Below are 17,726 nucleotides of genomic sequence, written 5' to 3'. Positions count from 1 at the left end.
ACCTCTCAGTCAGGACACGAGTTCACACGCTCGCAGGCTCCATCACTCTGCCTCTTTACTTTGTCTGTCCGTGAAACAGCGCCGAGGCTCCGGGGTCAAACCCTGGAGAGGCAGCTCTCACAAAACTGAGGGCTCTGAGCCAGCAGTGCATTAAGGACAATAATGAGCAGCATGCCGACGCTCGTGGCTCGTAAACACAACTGCCTCCTCCTGTGAGGCTCAAGAAGACGGTGAGTGCATAACCGGGAAAATTACAAGCACGAACAAGCAGCAGCAACAGTCCAAAACCTCACGCACACACTGGATTCTAAAAGCATGGAGATCCGGTGAGAAGGACAGAACTGATCAGCTATGCTGGGCGGAAACACATAATATAAAATCCCAAGTCTCGTCTTTAAAGTCCAGATTCAAGCCCCAAGTCAAGTTCCAAGTCAAGTCCATTAAGTCTAAGGTCAAGTCTAAATCTACAAGGCCTAAGACTACACAGAAAAGTCAAGACCCAAATTAAGATTTTAAAAAAAAGTCAAGGTCCAAGGTAAGACATTCAAGACCAAAACATTTCAGTCGTGTCTCAGAAACTATAAGACAACAAGACAGGGAAGTGGAAAGTGAAGAAGTCACAAGTCAAGAAGTACAAGTCTCACGTCAAACGTCCCGAACGAAAAGTCCCTAAAGTCCATAGACAGGTCCCAACTGAACAGTTACAACCTACAAGTCCAAGTCAAGACCAGAAAAGATAAATGTATCAAGTTTAACAACAAGACAGGAAAGTCTTCAGTCAAGACGAACAAGTCACAAGAATAAACAGGACGGCTGCAAGTCATGTCCCTAATCAGAACTACAAGGCCATCAAGTCCTGAATCAAGGAGAGCAAAACCCACTTCAGCCAAATTTGACAACCTGTAGGTCAATTGTCAATTCCGAAAAGTCCAAATCAAGTCCAAAGCTTAGAACTTAAACAACAACAAGAAAGAAACAACAAGAAAGGAAAGTTGCAAATCAGGTGACAGAGCAGCATCAACAAGTCCAAAATAAACACAACTTAAGTTCAAAGTCAAGACTTACAAGTCCCAAGTCAGATCCTGAGTCAATGCAATGAAAACCAAGTCAAGGCACAACATACGATCTTAAATTCCCATTTAATTACCAAATCAAATACCTAAAGGTCCCAAGTCAAGTCACAGGTCAAGGCAAACAAGTCTTATTTCAAGTCCTAAGTTATGTCCAAAACGAAACATAGCAGTTCATGGCACCTGTTAGATTCTTAAACTCCCAAGCTAAGACCAAGAAGCCCCACATCAAAAACTACAAGCTCCACAACAAGGCAGACAGGTCCCATGTAAAGGTCAAAGTTAAGAACTACAAGTCTAAAAACATGGGAAAGTCCCAAGTCATGAGTTTAGTGGAGAACTACAAGTCCCAAAAAAGGAAAATCGCACGTCTCGTCACAAGATCTACATCTAAAAAGTCAAGACCCAAAAATCCCAAATCAAAAGCTGCAAGTCCCACAACAAGGCAACAAGAAGTCCCAAGTCAAGATCAACAAGTCCTGAGTCAAGATCGACAAGTCCCGAGTCAAGATCAACACGTCCCAAGTCAAGATCAACAAGTCCCAAGTCAAGATCAACAAGTCCCAAGTCAAGATCAACAAGTCCCGAGTCAAGATCAACAAGTCCCAAGTCAAGATCAACAAGTCCCGAGTCAAGATCAACACGTCCCAAGTCAAGATCAACAAGTCCCGAGTCAAGATCAACAAGTCCCGAGTCAAGATCAACAAGTCCCGAGTCAAGATCGACAAGTCCCGAGTCAGGATCAACACGTCCCAAGTCAAGATCAACAAGTCCCGAGTCAAGATCAACAAGTCCCGAGTCAAGATCACTAGTGCCAAGTCGAGATCACGAAGTGCCAAGTCAAAATCAACAAGTCCCAAGTCAAAATCAACAAGTCCCCAGTCAAGATCAACAAGTCCCAAGTCAAGATCAACAAGTCCCGAGTCAAGATCAACACGTGCCAAGTCAAGATCACGAAGTGCCAAGTCAAGATCAACAAGTCCCAAGTCAAGATCAACAAGTCCCAAGTTAAGACCAGCACTTGCCAAGTCGAGATCACCAAGTGCCAAGTCAAGATCAACAAGTCCCAAGTCGAGATCACGAAGTGCCAAGTCAAGATCACAAAGTGCCAAGTCAAGATCAACAAGTCCCAAGTCAAGATCAACAAGTCCTAAGTTAAGACCAGCACTTGCCAAGTCGAGATCACCAAGTGCCAAGTCAAGATCAACAAGTCCCAAGTCAAAATAAACGTGCCAAGTCAAGATCAACACGTGCCAAGTCAAGATCAACAAGTGCCAAGTCAAGATCAACAAGTCCTGATTCAAGACAATAGAGTCCTTTAGCTTTAGAGATCAGAAAACTATCCAGCACTAGACACAGGTCGGGATTAAAAATGGAGCCTAGTTCTCTCTAGAACATTCTCTTTGATCTTCAAGGAAAGAGATGTATCCTTTGACATTCTGAGAGCAGCAGGTAGAGAGGTCCTTATAAGGCATCATGCAGTGCAGGTGATATATTCAGAGTCAAACCAAGGACAAATACCCAGTGTCAAATGCTACAATGTATGGTCTCACCAATTATTTATAATATAAGCATCTAAATCAGGTATATACGCTGATTAATCCCCTGTTCTGAATACATTTTGAACGCTATTAGACCATCTGGATGTTTGAAGGGTAATTTGAACACTTGGATATAACCTCAAATATTTAAAATACATTGTGTAAATAGGAATATGTTCAGTTTCCGATTAGTATACCCAACATTCTGTGTTTCATGAACATTATGTCTCCAAATGGGTAAAAATATTACATTTCTCTGCAGAGAACAGAACAATTTCTCTGTTCTGGACTGAACAGCACAAATATGGAAAAGGAGCAGTGGGGTCTGCTCTGAATACACAATCATGAGTGCAGACTGCTGAGTGGCATCTTCATACCTATGCAGTCCTGATTGTCGACGTAGTGCACCTCGTTGACTCCGAGCCCCTCCTTATGGTACAGCTCTTGCTCCTGGAATGCAAACGAGATATTTCTAATGAGAATCCATAACGATATTCAGAGCGTATACGGCCCTAATGAGGACGGGGACGACTCCGTGGATCCGCCTGGAGGGCATCCTGACTCTCTAACAAACGACACTTAGACCAGACTCTGTTATTTCACTTTCAGGCAGAATGAGCATCTTAAGGTTACGGCTCTCAAGCTAAATGTTGCTAACAGATGTTTGGGAACCAACTTCTCTGCATGTGTGTGAGGAGTTTAAGGTCAAATAGGACATCTAACATTTGGGAAAAAAGGGAACAATTGTTGCACAATGATCAATATAAAAGTCAATCCAGAGTGTCCTTTAGTTGCCCTTTTCAGAGATTTCTAAGAATTCTTTAAACCCACTTCAAACAATGTTGGCTTAAATTTGCAGACACATCCACTGATTAGTTATTGATCCTAACTGTGGTTTCTGAAATTGAACTAAAATAACACAACAGTGACATTTCAGACAGCAGGGTCGTCAGCCAGGCAGCGTTTCTTTCACAGTATATTTGGTAAGAAACACAGCCACTCCAAAAAACAGCGTATCCTAATGGAGGCTGCATCTCTCCACGCGTTGGTGGAGGTTTACCCACTCCAGTGCATTCGGGTTCATTATACGAACACCATGAGTTACAAAAATTATATACTGAACATCATTATTTTCCCAAACAGAAATGTGTTGTTTTGGATCATTGTAGACTCGGACAGCATTCGTTTTCATCTCAACCGTTACTAATGGCTGTTTGGGTGCTAAAGACGTCTGTAAATGTAGAGTTTTACCTGAAAATAACAAACACATAAGTTTACTGAATGCAACACAAAACTTTCTACATCCTGTTTCTGCAGCTGCATCTGAAGGTGGGATTCTGCACAGCTTGTAATCATCCAGTATCATTACTTCTCTGACATAAACAGTAATCATTTTAAAGTCCACATTCAAAGGGGAAAATGTTTTATCTCCACATTTGAAGATGAAAGTTTACGGTCTGAGATGTCTCGTCTTCAGATAATCAATACTTTAACTCAAAGATGTGACACCTGCTCTTAAAATATAAGTGCTTACATTGAAAAAGGCACTTGTATCAAAAAATATATCAAAGCCGTGTCTGTAAGTGATCGCTAATGCATCTTTGATTTTCATTCTTTCCCCCTAAATGGAAACAGAGTGCATGTGTTCAGAATGAAACCGTCCCAGCGACAGCTCTGACCTCTTTCAGGATCCGCTCGTTGAAGAACTGCTGCAGTTTCTCGTTACAGTAGTTGATGCAGAACTGCTCGAAGCTGTTGTGTTCAAAGTACTCTGCAAAACAGAAGCAGAAGCAGATCAGTTACAGGTTCTGCTTAGCAAACAGAACATCTGACACACAGTCTTTATAACACTCGCCCCGTAGGAACGTCTTAAACATCTTTTGTACTTGCACTACTTAAATCAATATATGTATTGACCGATAACATTACCAATTTAAGAGAACAATAATTAAGCGATTACCACCATAGAGAATATTTAGTTGGATCTTTTCTACACTGATGAAGCAGCGATTTTGCATCGATATGTTGATGCAAAGTTACCCAGAAGGCTGCTTCATTAAACTACAATCTCTATTAAAGAATATTATCATCATTGTTAATGATGACTCTAGAGCGATGAGAGCATCTGAGCTTTTACTAACCGAAGCCAGCGATGTCCAGGACGCCGATGAAGTTGGCGGAGGAGTCGAAGGGGAAGCACTGGTTGACCCGTGTCACCACGTGGTCGAACAGGCGGCTGTACACGGCCTTCGCCAGGGCGTCCCGAGCATTGTTAGCCTGCTCGGGTTTGAGGGGCACTCTGGGAAAGACACACAGGGAGAAAAGCAAAGGATGAAATGATGTAGAGAGTCCTGAATATTTACAGAAGAGAAGATACAGAGGGCGGGCTTTGAGTGTGATGCATCCTCTGAGTAAGTCCTTAATGTGTTGATGTTGATCAACAAGGGTCTGTTTTCAGTTGAACACTTTCACCTTTACTGAACTATTACGCACGTCCTTCTGTTATTGGTGATTTATAGAAAACTTATCCGTCTGAAAATGTTAAACTTTTGCGTGTGAAGTCTTTTAAGGGGTCCCTGTTGAAAAAGAACCACTTGATGGAGTGGAGGTGTCAGTTAAAGTCAAATCACTTGTGGGGGCTGAAGTGTTGAAGTTGACGTGGTGAAGGGGCATGAAGAGTTAGTTAGAGTATAGTTAGATTAAAATGTGTCTGTTATTAAATAAAGTTTAGCTCTTAGACGTTTTCTCTTTCTCTGAAGTTTGTGTAACTTTTAACAGGCTGGAGAAAAAGTTTTCACCGACTGGTTCTTTCTAAGTTCCTCTGTTTAGAGAACAAAAACACCTGTCACCTATTCTTGAGTACGGAAGCCCTGAGCGGACATGCATCCATACATTTTATTTACTCAGTCTCCCTATGGTAAGAGTCTTTCCGGTTGTTTTCATCTCGTTATATCGGATTATTTTAAGTTGAGATATTGACTCGTTATCGTTATCTCGAGAGAACGCTGGTTTTCCTGTTGTAGCGATGGTGCTATCATTGTTCATACACTCCATGTTATTTAGTATGTCAGTCATGTGAATTCATTACAGTTAATTAACTGTTAATGTCACCTTGCCTCTGGAACTATCTAAGGTGCCGTAGTATCTAGTTCTGGGTAGTTGTACAGGCGTCGTTGTTGTGACCGCTCGCCTGCTCTGGTGTGGACTTGAGACGTTCGTCTGCACCGGAGTTCGAGCGCTCCACAGACTGTGTCGATGTCAATGTTGCCATCTCCAACAGTAAACAAGACAAACGTGATACGTTCAGCCGAAGCGAACGCTACTATAATGGATTAATCTATCTCATTATCTCGAGATATCAAAGCTGGTTTTCTCCTGATCTATAAAACAGAACAACGGCCGCTGTGATGTCACAGAGCAGGACATGCCATGCTGACATCGCCCACACTAATAAGCTAAGCCTGTTTGTTTGAGGGCATACGAGTGATGATCATGTGATGCTACAGTGGTGCAGCTTTGTTATCTCGAGATAACGAGATAAATAACTGAAATGACTCGTTATCACGGGAAAACAGAGTCAATAAAAAGGATGATGCACGTCTGCCTCTCAGCACTTCTGCACATTTCATTAACTGAACAGACTGAAAAAAGTAGTTTTCAGTATTTACATGAAATAAACAGCTATTATAGCTGCTAAAGTCGTGCTGGAACAAGACTAAAGCTCAATGTCCGTCTCTGTCGATCACAAGGTGACTGTGAAGGAGACGCTGCTCTGACCTCAGCACTCTCATTGTTCTTGTTGGACACTAAACTGTTTCTGTTAATTAACCCAGGAGATAACTGCCTGAAATAATGACAGTAAACATAAACCTGTCTGTGGGGATAAAGTGAGTCGACTTCTTCACCTGCAGACGGACATTCAGGTGTAGGAGAACAGGACTGTCTGACTCTCCCAGCACATAATTGTGTTATTGACGGAGAGAGAGAGAGAGTGTGTGAGGGAGCGGCCGTAAAGACGGTGGCAGAAACCATAACCGGCAGCGAGCTCTGTGGAGGTATTGTAATTGCTTCTGACTGCGTGTGAGTGCACGGTTCAATAGCGGCAGACAAAAGGAGTGACCCGATCGCAGGGGTTGGAGAAAACTCTGCGCAGTGTGAGGAAGTTTGTGCTCAGGTTTTACCTCTGGACTTTACCTCGGCACAGCCACGAGGCACTGAAGGACACGTCGGGAAATAACTCTATACGAGAGGCTGTCTGAGGCTGCTAAAGCCCCCAATAACGACTCCCAAAATCCACCTCCCTCCCTCTCTGGTCGTCAAATTATCTCCTGTGCACATCCCTCTTTAAGCCACATGCAGCATCACGGGGACGCCTGATCCCTGCAGGTGCCTCGCTGGTATTTTACAAACACATTAAGCCGTGTTGGGACGACACACTCAGGAAGGGCAGACCCCCTAAAGCTGCAATCTGTTATTTACTTCCACATCTGAATGTGCCCTCCCATCAGGATTCAGTATGTGCTCCATGCATATATAAAACCCTATAGACATATGTTTCCCATTTATATTCAAGCATCGACGTAAACAAGGCTCCTAACAGCTGTGTTTACGCGCCATATGCTTCCAGGCAGGTGAATGAAGCTGTTACATTACAGAACCACGGCTGCAGACAACAATCATTTCCATTATGTGCACATTACTTGAATGATTAGTTGATTAATCAGTCAATAAATGATGAAAATAAAAGCTTGTTTTGCAGAGCCTGAGCCCGAAGAGTCTTTGGGTTTCCGGCTGTTACAGACGTCACGTCTGAAACCCAAAGACTGTTCGTCTGCGATCATGAAAGAGGAAGTCCTTCCATTTAAGACACTGGAAGTTACAGATGTTTGATATTTGTGACAACAGGTGAAATGTTTCATCACTCTTACTTACTTTCCTACTTGTCTTTAACCACTTGTTACTTTCTGGAGACAAATCTGAAGCTTCAGTTGCTTTTTTTGTTCCTGCACTTTAAATGTTTTGAGGCTTCTTTTTTCTGTCTCTGCCGTTACATACAACTGTGACCAACACAAAGCCAGGAGCACAAACTGAGCGCTGGTCTTCAGCTGTACGGAAAACATGATATTAAAGGGGAGAGAGCAGACCTCAGCGGAGGCCAACAGTGCACACTTACGATGTGTCTCTGCTGCCAACATGGATGTTCTGTCGCTGCCACGAGGAGCTACTGTTTCAGAGCAGTGAAGAAGAACTTATGTTCGGTCATTTATCCCTCGATGATAGCAAACAACTACAGACCAGCGTTAGCAGAGAGTTTAGCATTACTCAGAGCTGGCAAAATATCAGCGTTTGGAAATGTTTCAGGCCGGAAAATCTGAGCAATAAAACAGATGACTAACCAATTACAGTATGCAAGGCTCCAGTTTAAAGGGGTGGTACTAGTGTGTCCCATTTCAAGGGCAATTTGAAGAAGCATCAAACCAAAGAGCACGATGAGTCCACCAAGGCAAAGAGGGACAGCAGGATGAACTGCAGCAGCAGGGGCACCGGTTAAGTTACGCGGTTAAATAGTGCGTCGCATGTACAGAGGGAACAGTCCTCGATGTGACGGCCCCGGTTCGGCCCCGTGCCGCGTATCATCCCCCGCTCTCTCTTCCTGTTTCCAACACTATCCACTGCTGTCGATCAATTGTATTACTTGATACCAGGGATGCAGCGATTAACCAGTTTCACTACTAACGTCACGCTTATTAAATTATTAAACGCTTATTGTCTGCCTCTGTGTGCCAGCCCTGTGAGTGACAGGTGTAACCCCGCCTCTCGCCCAATGACAGCTGAGGTAGGCTCCAGCCCTCCGCGACCCTGAACAGGATAAGCTGTATAGATGATGGATGATGAGGGAAAATCTTTGCAGTTCTTTGTGAATTAATTCCACTATTTTAGCTTGTTTTTTTCAGTCTGATTCGGTGTAAAATTTCAGAGGGTTTCTCCTTGAACCCGGCCTCAGCCTTCAACCAAGTTTCATTCAAATAAAGGCTCTAATTTTTACAGAGTCCTGCTGACAACGAGGCGCACACATAGCACAGAAATATAACCTCCTTGCAGGATGTAATCATACGTTAACTTTTAATATGAAGTATAAATTCTTCCTGCATACTCTTCTTTGAAGCTTTATATTTCCAAACCTTGGATGTATTACTCCTGAACTTGGATAAAGTAGTTTAATGTGATCATTTAAACTAAAGCTCTTCTTATAACCGTCACACGGCATCTCATTAAGTTATTCTGCTCTCTCAGACGGTGACGGTGCAGCTGAAACAGATGTTCTGACCCCATTTAGAACTGAAGCCATCATTGTTATCGATTATTTAAACATAGATTTATTGACATATAAACTGCATGTCTGAGTGCTGTGACAAAGTGATCCAGCAGCCAGACAAAGTTACACCCACACAGCGGACGACTTCTCGCCTCCCAACCCTCCCACAGCCCCTCACCTTCACCCCTGCCCTCGCTCTTCTACCTGCCATGTTTAATTCATGCGGCCGCCTCCTCCGAGCTGAACGCGCGGCTCCAGAGGTTTAACGCCGCGCTGAGGCCTCTCATTTAAAAACCAAGAGGTCTAAATGCCAGGGCAGCATAATGTCAGAACACTAATCGTACAAGTATCCTAATATCTCTCTCTCTCTCTCTCTCTCTCTCTCTCTCTCTCTCTCTCTCTCTCTCTCTCTCTCTCTCTCTCTCTCTCTCTCTCTCTCTCTCTCTCTCTCTCTCTCTCTCTCTCTCTCTCTCTCTCTCTCTCTCTCTCTCTCTCTCTCTCTCTCTCTCTCTCTCTCTCTCTCTCTCTCTCTCTCTCTCTCTCTCTCTCTCTCTCTCTCTCTCTCTCTCTCTCTCTCTCTCTCTCTGTCTCTCTGTCTGTGTTATTACTGATGTCACTTTGTGTGGACTCTTTTCATCGTGTGTGCGTCCGTGAATATGTGAGTTAGTTTTGATGTTTATGTGACTCTCTGTGAGCGTCGGCTTTGGCTGCGAGTGTTTTTCTGTTTGATGTTGTTAATCGGTAAAATGAGGAGAATGTGAGCTAACTGTGAGCTAGTTAAGAAAGTTGTTGAACTTCTGTTCATTGGCTCGAGTTTCTGTGACGGTTTCGTCTTTATCTGTATATTGTTGATAACTTCGTGCAGGCAGGAGTTAAAGTCGTAGCATTACGTCAAGCGTTTTAGGGAATCGTCGAGCATTTAGGCATATCGGCAGAAAGCCATAATCTGCAGATACCAATACCAATAACGTGCCAATAATATTGTGCAACCCTACATTACAGCACAACTTGTTGACAGGTTGAAATTTGATAGTGTTCACACTAAACCCTCACTTTAAACATGTTAATCCTCCCCGTATAAGATGTTTTATCCATCGATATGTTTGAATTTTAGATCCTTTTGTGCAGCAGAAAATAAGTGTTCCTACTCGTCTGTTACCTCAGGATCCCTCAGATTTACCCTGCACCCTCTCGGAGGTGTACGCGCTCGCACAATTGATTTGACAGTGATAGACTGACATTTAGAAACGGCAGAAGAAGAAGCTTCAAGGTAGAAAACGATCCCGACCTGTGAATGAAATGAAGGTGGAGGAGTGCTGGGTGGAATTCAAGCGGACGTGGTGAGGCAGCAGAAGTTTCTGCAGGTTTGTTTAATGGCTCGTCTGGCCGCCGGGTTGATGGACTAATCCCCCTCCCCGCCCCCCCCAACTCTCACAAGCTGTTAACTGCTGACCTCACCAAGCGGGGTCGCCGTGATTGGCATCTCCCATTTTCTCTCTGCCCTCCCACTCATTCTCTCCATCCGTCCCCTCGCTCTGCTGAGATTAAACTCACGTTAGATGTTTCGGAGTTTAAGCACCGAATAACCCTGACTGTCAGGCGTCTCCTCCCTCTCCCGTCACTCTTTTCCATCTTTTCTTGTGGCTTTTTCTTCACTTTATCTGACTCTCCCTCCATCCTCACTCCTTTCCCCTTCTTCTGACTGAACTTATTTTTCTTGCCATCATCTCCTCCAGCTCTCTCTTTCTTCGCCTCCATTTTCAAGTTACTCCTCTCCTCCTTTCTTCAAGTTTCACCATTGAAGGATTGACGCATTAATGTCCCTTACTTTCATCAGTAACTTACACTGTCTACATTTTGCACAAAGGGTGTTATCGTGTAAGCAGAAAGGTCACCTTTTGGGCGATATAGAGGCCTAATGTCAACTCCAATGCCAGACGCTCCAGACGACATCAACACTCATGAATCACTACTCAAAGCGATCCCGGGTTTTGTCTGTGCAGAGAAAGATTAATAGCAACGTGTTACTCAAGTTTAACATTGTGTAAGTCCACTTTGTTTTTGTTTTGAAACTACATCCATCTTTGTGTTTGCTGCTTGTTTGTGCATGCTCGCGGCCAGACAGCGAAAAGGTCGCCTTAATTGAAAGACAGCGGGGCGTAGAAGGTATCCTTGAAGAAAAGGTGTCGCTCAAAAAGTTTCTCTCCTCCACAGGTAAAGTGAAAGAGCTGGTTGCAAAGCGTTCTCTTGCAGGATCCAAAGATAAGTTACCAAACACCAACAGTTACTTATCCCGCTTGTTAAGGAGCTGTTGCCTTGGCTGGTTAAAAAACAACGCTTGGTTTACACCTACTGGAAGCTGCCAGCCATCAGGATGAGTCCTTCAGCTCCCTCATCAAACACCTTCCAAAGCCTTTTTTCACCTACGTCACGAGGCAGAAATCAGACACATCCTGTCGCAGAACGCTGCAGGAACACCAGTCCATGCATCCGTTACTTCTGTTTGTTACTTTATATTATCAGGCTGCGCTAATAAGTCTCTAAAGACGCTTCGGCTGGTATAAAATGCTGCAGCACGTGTGCTGACAAGAACTAGGAGAAGAGATCATTAAAATCCTTCTTCTCACCTACAAAGCTCTTAATGGTCAGGCACCATCATGTCTTAAAGAGCTCATAGTGCCATATTACCCCTCTAGAACATTGCGCTCCCAGGATGCAGGCCTGCTTGTGGTACCTAAAGTCTCTAAGAGTAGTGTTGGAGGTAGAGCCTTCAACTACCAGGCCCCCCTCCTCTGGAACAATCTACCAGTCAAGGTCCGGGAGGCAGACACCCTCTCTTCTTTTAAGAGTTAAACTTTCCTCTGTGGTAAAGCTTATAGTTAGGCCTGGCTCAGGCTGGGACCAGCCCAGAGTTATGCTGCTATAGGTTTAGACTGCCGGGGGGATCTGACACACTGAGCTCCTTATTTTGGTTGTTTTTTTTAAATATAATAGACCTACAGCTGGCCTACTTAACATCCCAGGTTCAATAAATTAACTGAAACTTTTTTTTCTGTGTCAGTAAGTTCGACAGTTAAATTTTCATGCAATAAAATCCAGAAAAGTGAGATGAAAACGGTGTCAGCATCAGTTTTACCTTAAAAGAACAAACTCGTGTCTTTCTGGGACATAATTTGCATTTAAATAAGATGATAAATCACAATAACTTCTATCGCTATACTCAGCAAATCACACTGTTGATGTCTTGGTATCATCGTATCTCTTCCCCACTTGTTGCACTTTGTTTCTGAATCAATCAATCAACTTCTTCTGGCCCAAGTTCTCCTTTAATCAGTGAGCTCACCTGCACACACAGAAACAGGTTACTGTGAGGAATCAGGCTGCACAGTGAATCACACAACACACTTTAACGTGCCTGTAAACACTCACTCACTTTCAATTTGCTTTACCGTCAGAGCACATAATTCAATTTCTGTAACCCAAAGTACACAGAGCAGAAAATAACACACAAATAAAGGAAACAAAAATATCCAATTTTAATTCTTTCTCTGTCTAAATCCAATCTCCCTCCCACGTCGTCCCCCTCCTCGCTCTTGATTTCCCCCTTCTCCCTGCCTGCCGCTCAGCCTCTCTCAGCCCCGCACACAGAGCCGTCTGCTCGCCTGCTTACATAACACAGACAAATAAATAACCAGCTCGGCTGATGCATCCAGCTGGAAGGACTCCAGCCCAACGCCTCTCTCAAATTCACCTACTGCTCTCATTTTATCGGCTTTCACAGAGTGTGAAATCAGAGCGATAATCTGTGAAATTTTCATATAAATAAGAAGCTGTAGGGATTGGGCTGTGTCACCACTCGCTTCTTGTTATAACGCAACACTGACTCAACCAGTTCAGGCGGCTTTAACAACTTCTGCTGTAAACACTTGTTGTCTGGTGGCTCTTACGTGGGCGTAATTCCCTCTGGAAATAATGTGTTTTATATTTTTAGTGGGTTAGGAATATAAAACATTATGAAAGGCAGCACACAGGAGGTGGTGATGCAAAGACAGAGCCGCCTTCAGAGCGACAATGAGGACGCCACAGTCCTCCAGAGCGACATAATGAAAGCATGAGAGCAAATTAAACTACAGAGAACTCCACAAACTCAAGAAGGTCTGTAAGATGTCCTCAGAGGGAGGAGTCTGATAAATGTCCTCAAGTGATGTCACTTGAGTCAGGGTCAGATGGGACCGGAAACATCTGTTGGGGTCGCCAAGTTAGCCGCTACTAGCATAACACATGAGAATCTCAGACAATAGACTGTTTAAAAAGATGGCCGACATCACAGCTCCCTGAAAGTGAAGCCAAACCCTCTCTGTCGCCCCCTGCTGCCTGGCTGCAGTATAGCTCATAAAGCCCGCCTCCTCCATGTTAACAGATGGGACATGAGTCAAACTGTAAAATCAAAATACACGTCAAATACATTTTTCTCCAACATGGTTTCTGTCATTATAGTTAGTTCTTATCATGCTGATTTATGTCACAGTGTTCATTTTTATGACAACTTTTAATTAGTTACTTGATGCTATAAAAAGGGGGTGTGGCCTCATGATTGACAGCTCTGTTGACAAATGGGGCTTTCCATTCCACTTCCAGATGCGTGAATATCTGCTTCAGACCGACACTAGAAGCTGCTCTGCTGCAGACTGAGCCCACCTGAGGGCTCCAACACGCCAAGGACACCTGAGGGCTCCAACACGCCAAGGACACAAGGTAAAGGTGTATCGGGATGAGGAAGGGACGGGTCGTCGATACTGCGCCCGCTCCGGCAGGATATTAGCTTCACTTTTATTAGAGGAGGTGTAGACGCATCATCCATCTTTTACACAGACATTAGCTGTGTGTTAATTCAGGGGCTTCATCCTTCGAGAGAGGCGGTCTATGAAGTCATCGTAGCCTGCGTAGACGGGAAGGCCGAACTGAAATGAGACGGTCTGGTCTATGGAGGATTTCCTGTTTGCGCCACCAGCTGTTCCCATCGCTACCCTTGTGTAACAAAGCACCGCTCCGGTTAGCAATAGGTAGCTAGCTAGCTAACTAACTAGTTGACGTCACATTAATCTATTTTAAAGAAAATGTAAAAGTATCAAGCCCCCTTTCGTGTTTTAATATTTGTATCTCTTGCTATTCAAATGAGTTGAAGCCACAAACGTTCACATTATAAAGTGTAGTCCTTGGCTGTTTAAGAGTTCAACCTCTCGCACTGAATCTCGGATTCAAAGGATTCGTTTGGCTGCGACGGATGCACCCGATGGAGCAATGGTGCATTCATCGCGCCGCTGCGACACAATCAGCCTTCAAATACGTCCTTGGAAGGATGCAGCCCCTGAATGTTGTCTAGGACTGCATTGTTGTCTGTGTTGGATTGTGGGTAATGTATGCTCCAGGTTTTACAAAAATAAAAGATGACTAAAGCTAAGCTGCATTTCAATTACATTTTTGTTCTTCAATTTGACAGGTGGATCCATTTCAAAGTGTTTGATTAAATCATATCGGCACCACGACTGTTGTGTCTGAAAATCAGGACTGCATTTCCCACAACACTCCTGAATTCATTGTGCAGCTTCCTGTCAGGCCGCCTCCTCCTCCCTGAAGGGGATGAACATGCTGGAAACCTTTTTTTTCCATCCTTCAACCATCTGCCGTCTCCACAAAGTCTGCTGCCTCTTTGTGCGGAGAGGATCCTTTGCTTCCTCAGTCGAAAGGTTTTTCTTTTTGGCTTTAATGGAGAGAATAAACATGTTGGAAGTGATTTTTCCCATCAGCTTTTCATTCCTCCCACCATCTGGCTCCGGCACAAACTCTGACAGCTCTGGCTCGCTTTGCTCTGGAAGAACAGCGCCGTCTTCGGGTGACACAAACGCGGCTTTCAAAGAGCTCCTTCCTTTGTTTTTCTTCTTTTTTAAATTGGCACTAATCCACTAAAGGTTTATCAATCAGTAATCCAACACCTGGTAGTTATACATGGCTTTTATTTATGCTGCTACAGGCTGGCACTCCTCCCAGTGATGCCTCTGTTTGTTTGCCACATTTACACCAAATGACTGTGATGACGACTTACAGATGTACACCGTTTAATCTGGGAGTAGGGAGTGAATAAAAGCAGTCAGCAGGGGGACAAAGCGTTATTGGGAATGTGTCAGACACGCGTCAGTTTGCAGAGAGACTAACTGACAGGCAGGGCAGCGTGGACTGACACTCGGAGCGCCGGACGACGAGAGGAAGCAGCCTTTAATTCGTCGGCCGCGGCTCTGTGCTCCACAGATGAAAGAGGAGAAATAAACATTAGCGTGGGAGGTTTGAAATTGAGGCGAGCGGCTTGGCATTCAGATGGCGTGCAGGGGCCGAGCTGCCAGCACAACAATCACAGGCTTTACAGAGACTGGGTTCAGGCTGAATGCAGGCAGGGACCCGGCCTGAGGGGGCTGTCACTGTCTGTCTGTCTGCCTGTCTGTCTTTGTCTGACTGTCTCTGGTGTTTCCTTGGAAATATATCTTTATGCTCAGCAGACTCAAACAAGGCGAGGAACGTCTATCATCCACCGATTAAATACAGAATAATAAAACAAAGTGCTGCTTTTGTCTGACTGCCATTACCAAACACAAAACACCTATTCTACCTACAGAGCCGTGTGGATAGCCCAACCAATAACATACTTATTTAGCTTTTTACTATTTTCTTTAAACATGTTTCTGCATCCGAGTCCAGATAACGTAGACGTCTCCTCAGTGTACCGAAACAATGGCCAACAAACAGAAGAGGAAATCTCGGCTCGGACAGCCGATATCCTGATGTATTTGTGTTTATCCCGAGAGGTTCAATCATTGACAGACAATTGCCGAGGGGTTTCAAGACTGGTGTTAAGGAGAACGCAATGCAGCTGTGTTGACAAATGTGGCTCCTGCAGCGTTCTGTTCCCGAGTAGCAGAGTAGAGGAGGAACGGCGAGAGGAGACGTAACTAACACTAACACTACAGTCATTGAACTTTCCATGAGATGAATATCTGCTTCAGACCGACACAAGAAGCTGTTCTGCTGCAGACTGAGCCCACCTGAGGGCTCCAACACGGCAAGGACACCTGAGGGCTCCAACACGCCAAGGACACAAGGTGAAGGTGTGTGTCGGGTAGAGGAAGGGGCGGGACGTGGATACTGCGGCTCCACCAGCCGATCTCTGCTGCACACGCTCTGGATACAGATGAGCAAGATGGCAGCGCCCGCTCTGGGGGGGGTTTAGGATTAATTTTTAGACAATGAGAGGAGGTGGAGACGAGTCGGCTTTTTAGCTTAGTGGGAAAGGTTACAATCAGCATTCAGACCCGGGTCACCTGACTCTGCAGTAGACGTGGGTAATTATCGCCTCGACTCCGATCGGCATTGATAGGAACACAAAATCCGTGTAGACACGCTAATCTCCGCCCCCTTTCCGGCGTGATGCTATGCTCCGTCAGTAACTTCTGCGACTCCTCATCATCTCAGCTACAAACTCCGCCCGTCTCCGTCCGAGCAGCGCTCCAACATCGTTCCAGATGTATTACTTGACTACTTCATGGTGTGTTCGAGTAAACTTGATGACAGTCTGAGACACAGCCTGTGTGTTGCACTTTCATTTTTGCACTAACAGTTTTCCCTTTAGAGAGTTACTCAGCACCAGGCTAAACAGGCAACTCCACGACCATCTTTGGGTCAGCGTTTCTGGCCTATATGACCTCTGATCACACCAAGTATCTCTGACGGACGTGGTCAGAAGTGAGCTGTTTGTGGTGTTCTGCTGCTTTTTAAGTCATTCAGAAAACAAAGTGACTTTTATTGCTTTTCTCTACTTTCATTGTGTATGACTCGTGTGTTTCTGCAGCTCTGTCACTCAGCTTCGTCCTCACTTGAACTCTGGTGGGTCGAACTAAACCCAGTTAACAGCCTCCCGGCTGGTCTGGGTCTGACTGTCGTCTTATTTCTCCCGTCTGCCCGCCGTTCAGTGTTTGTGTCTCTGCCCTCCGGTCTCATCTTCTTCATCACTCTCAGGATTAAGTTATTAACTGAGCTGAACCCTCCATGACAGAGCAGCGGGGTCTGGGGGGGGGGGGGGGGTTTGTTTAGGTCTCTGTTCACTCTCTGAGCCCGGAGTTCCCTTTAATACCTGGAGCTCTCCCTTGGTGTTGATCACTGAGCCGTAAAAATGATGAAATGCTCAGCTCGACGCCTCCTCTGAAACGCTTCACAGGTTCACATCTAAAGCTGGAGCAGACGGGCGAGGCTGTGAGCGGCCCGGGCTGCAGGTCGGGTTTTAGACGCTTCAGTTATGCCTTCCAGTTTGTTTAAGCCTTTCGCCAAAAGCCCCCTTTAACATGTTATTAGAATATAAACTGCATCCTGACGCAGTATCTGGAAAACTCAAGGTTAATGCAAGGTGTAAATATGTTGTGTGTCTGACCACATCTGGAGGCACACATGCTCACAAGTTTCTATATCTTTCTATACGTCTTCATTTTGAGCACTCTTTGTATCAAAATGAGCTGAACTGATGACATCTTACCCGGAAAGTATCGAGCGAAAGGTAAAGATGGAACACTCGCCTCCATGCAGCAAACAGGAAAGAAATATCTCCGTTTACAGAGATGCATCAAGGCGAGGGAAGAACGAGGCCGGTGATGGACTCTGATGAAACGCAGAGCTGAAGATAAATGATACAAAAGCCAGCGGTTTGTCTCTGCTGATGTTGACAGCCTACAGCTAAATTGCCGCCACCTTAAATGACTC

General features: G+C 44.7%; 1 protein-coding gene across 1 annotated transcript in view; it reads right to left on the bottom strand.

Moving 5' to 3' along the window:
* The window catches only part of myo6a (myosin VIa), a 150,289-nt gene that overhangs the window by 69,968 nt on the left and 62,595 nt on the right, over positions 1-17,726 (bottom strand). Inside the window, 3 exon segments of the mRNA XM_069657761.1 lie at positions 2,989-3,061; positions 4,291-4,382; positions 4,753-4,910. Of these exon segments, the coding sequence (XP_069513862.1) occupies positions 2,989-3,061; positions 4,291-4,382; positions 4,753-4,910 (323 nt within the window).

Source organism: Semicossyphus pulcher, unplaced genomic scaffold (genome assembly GCF_022749685.1).
Source record: "Semicossyphus pulcher isolate SPU_LCO1_2020_fin unplaced genomic scaffold, fSemPul1.0.p SCAF_11, whole genome shotgun sequence".
Lineage (NCBI taxonomy): Eukaryota > Metazoa > Chordata > Actinopteri > Labriformes > Labridae > Semicossyphus > Semicossyphus pulcher.
Note: the sequence above shows the minus strand (reverse complement) of the source record. Positions and strands in the feature narration are given on the sequence as shown.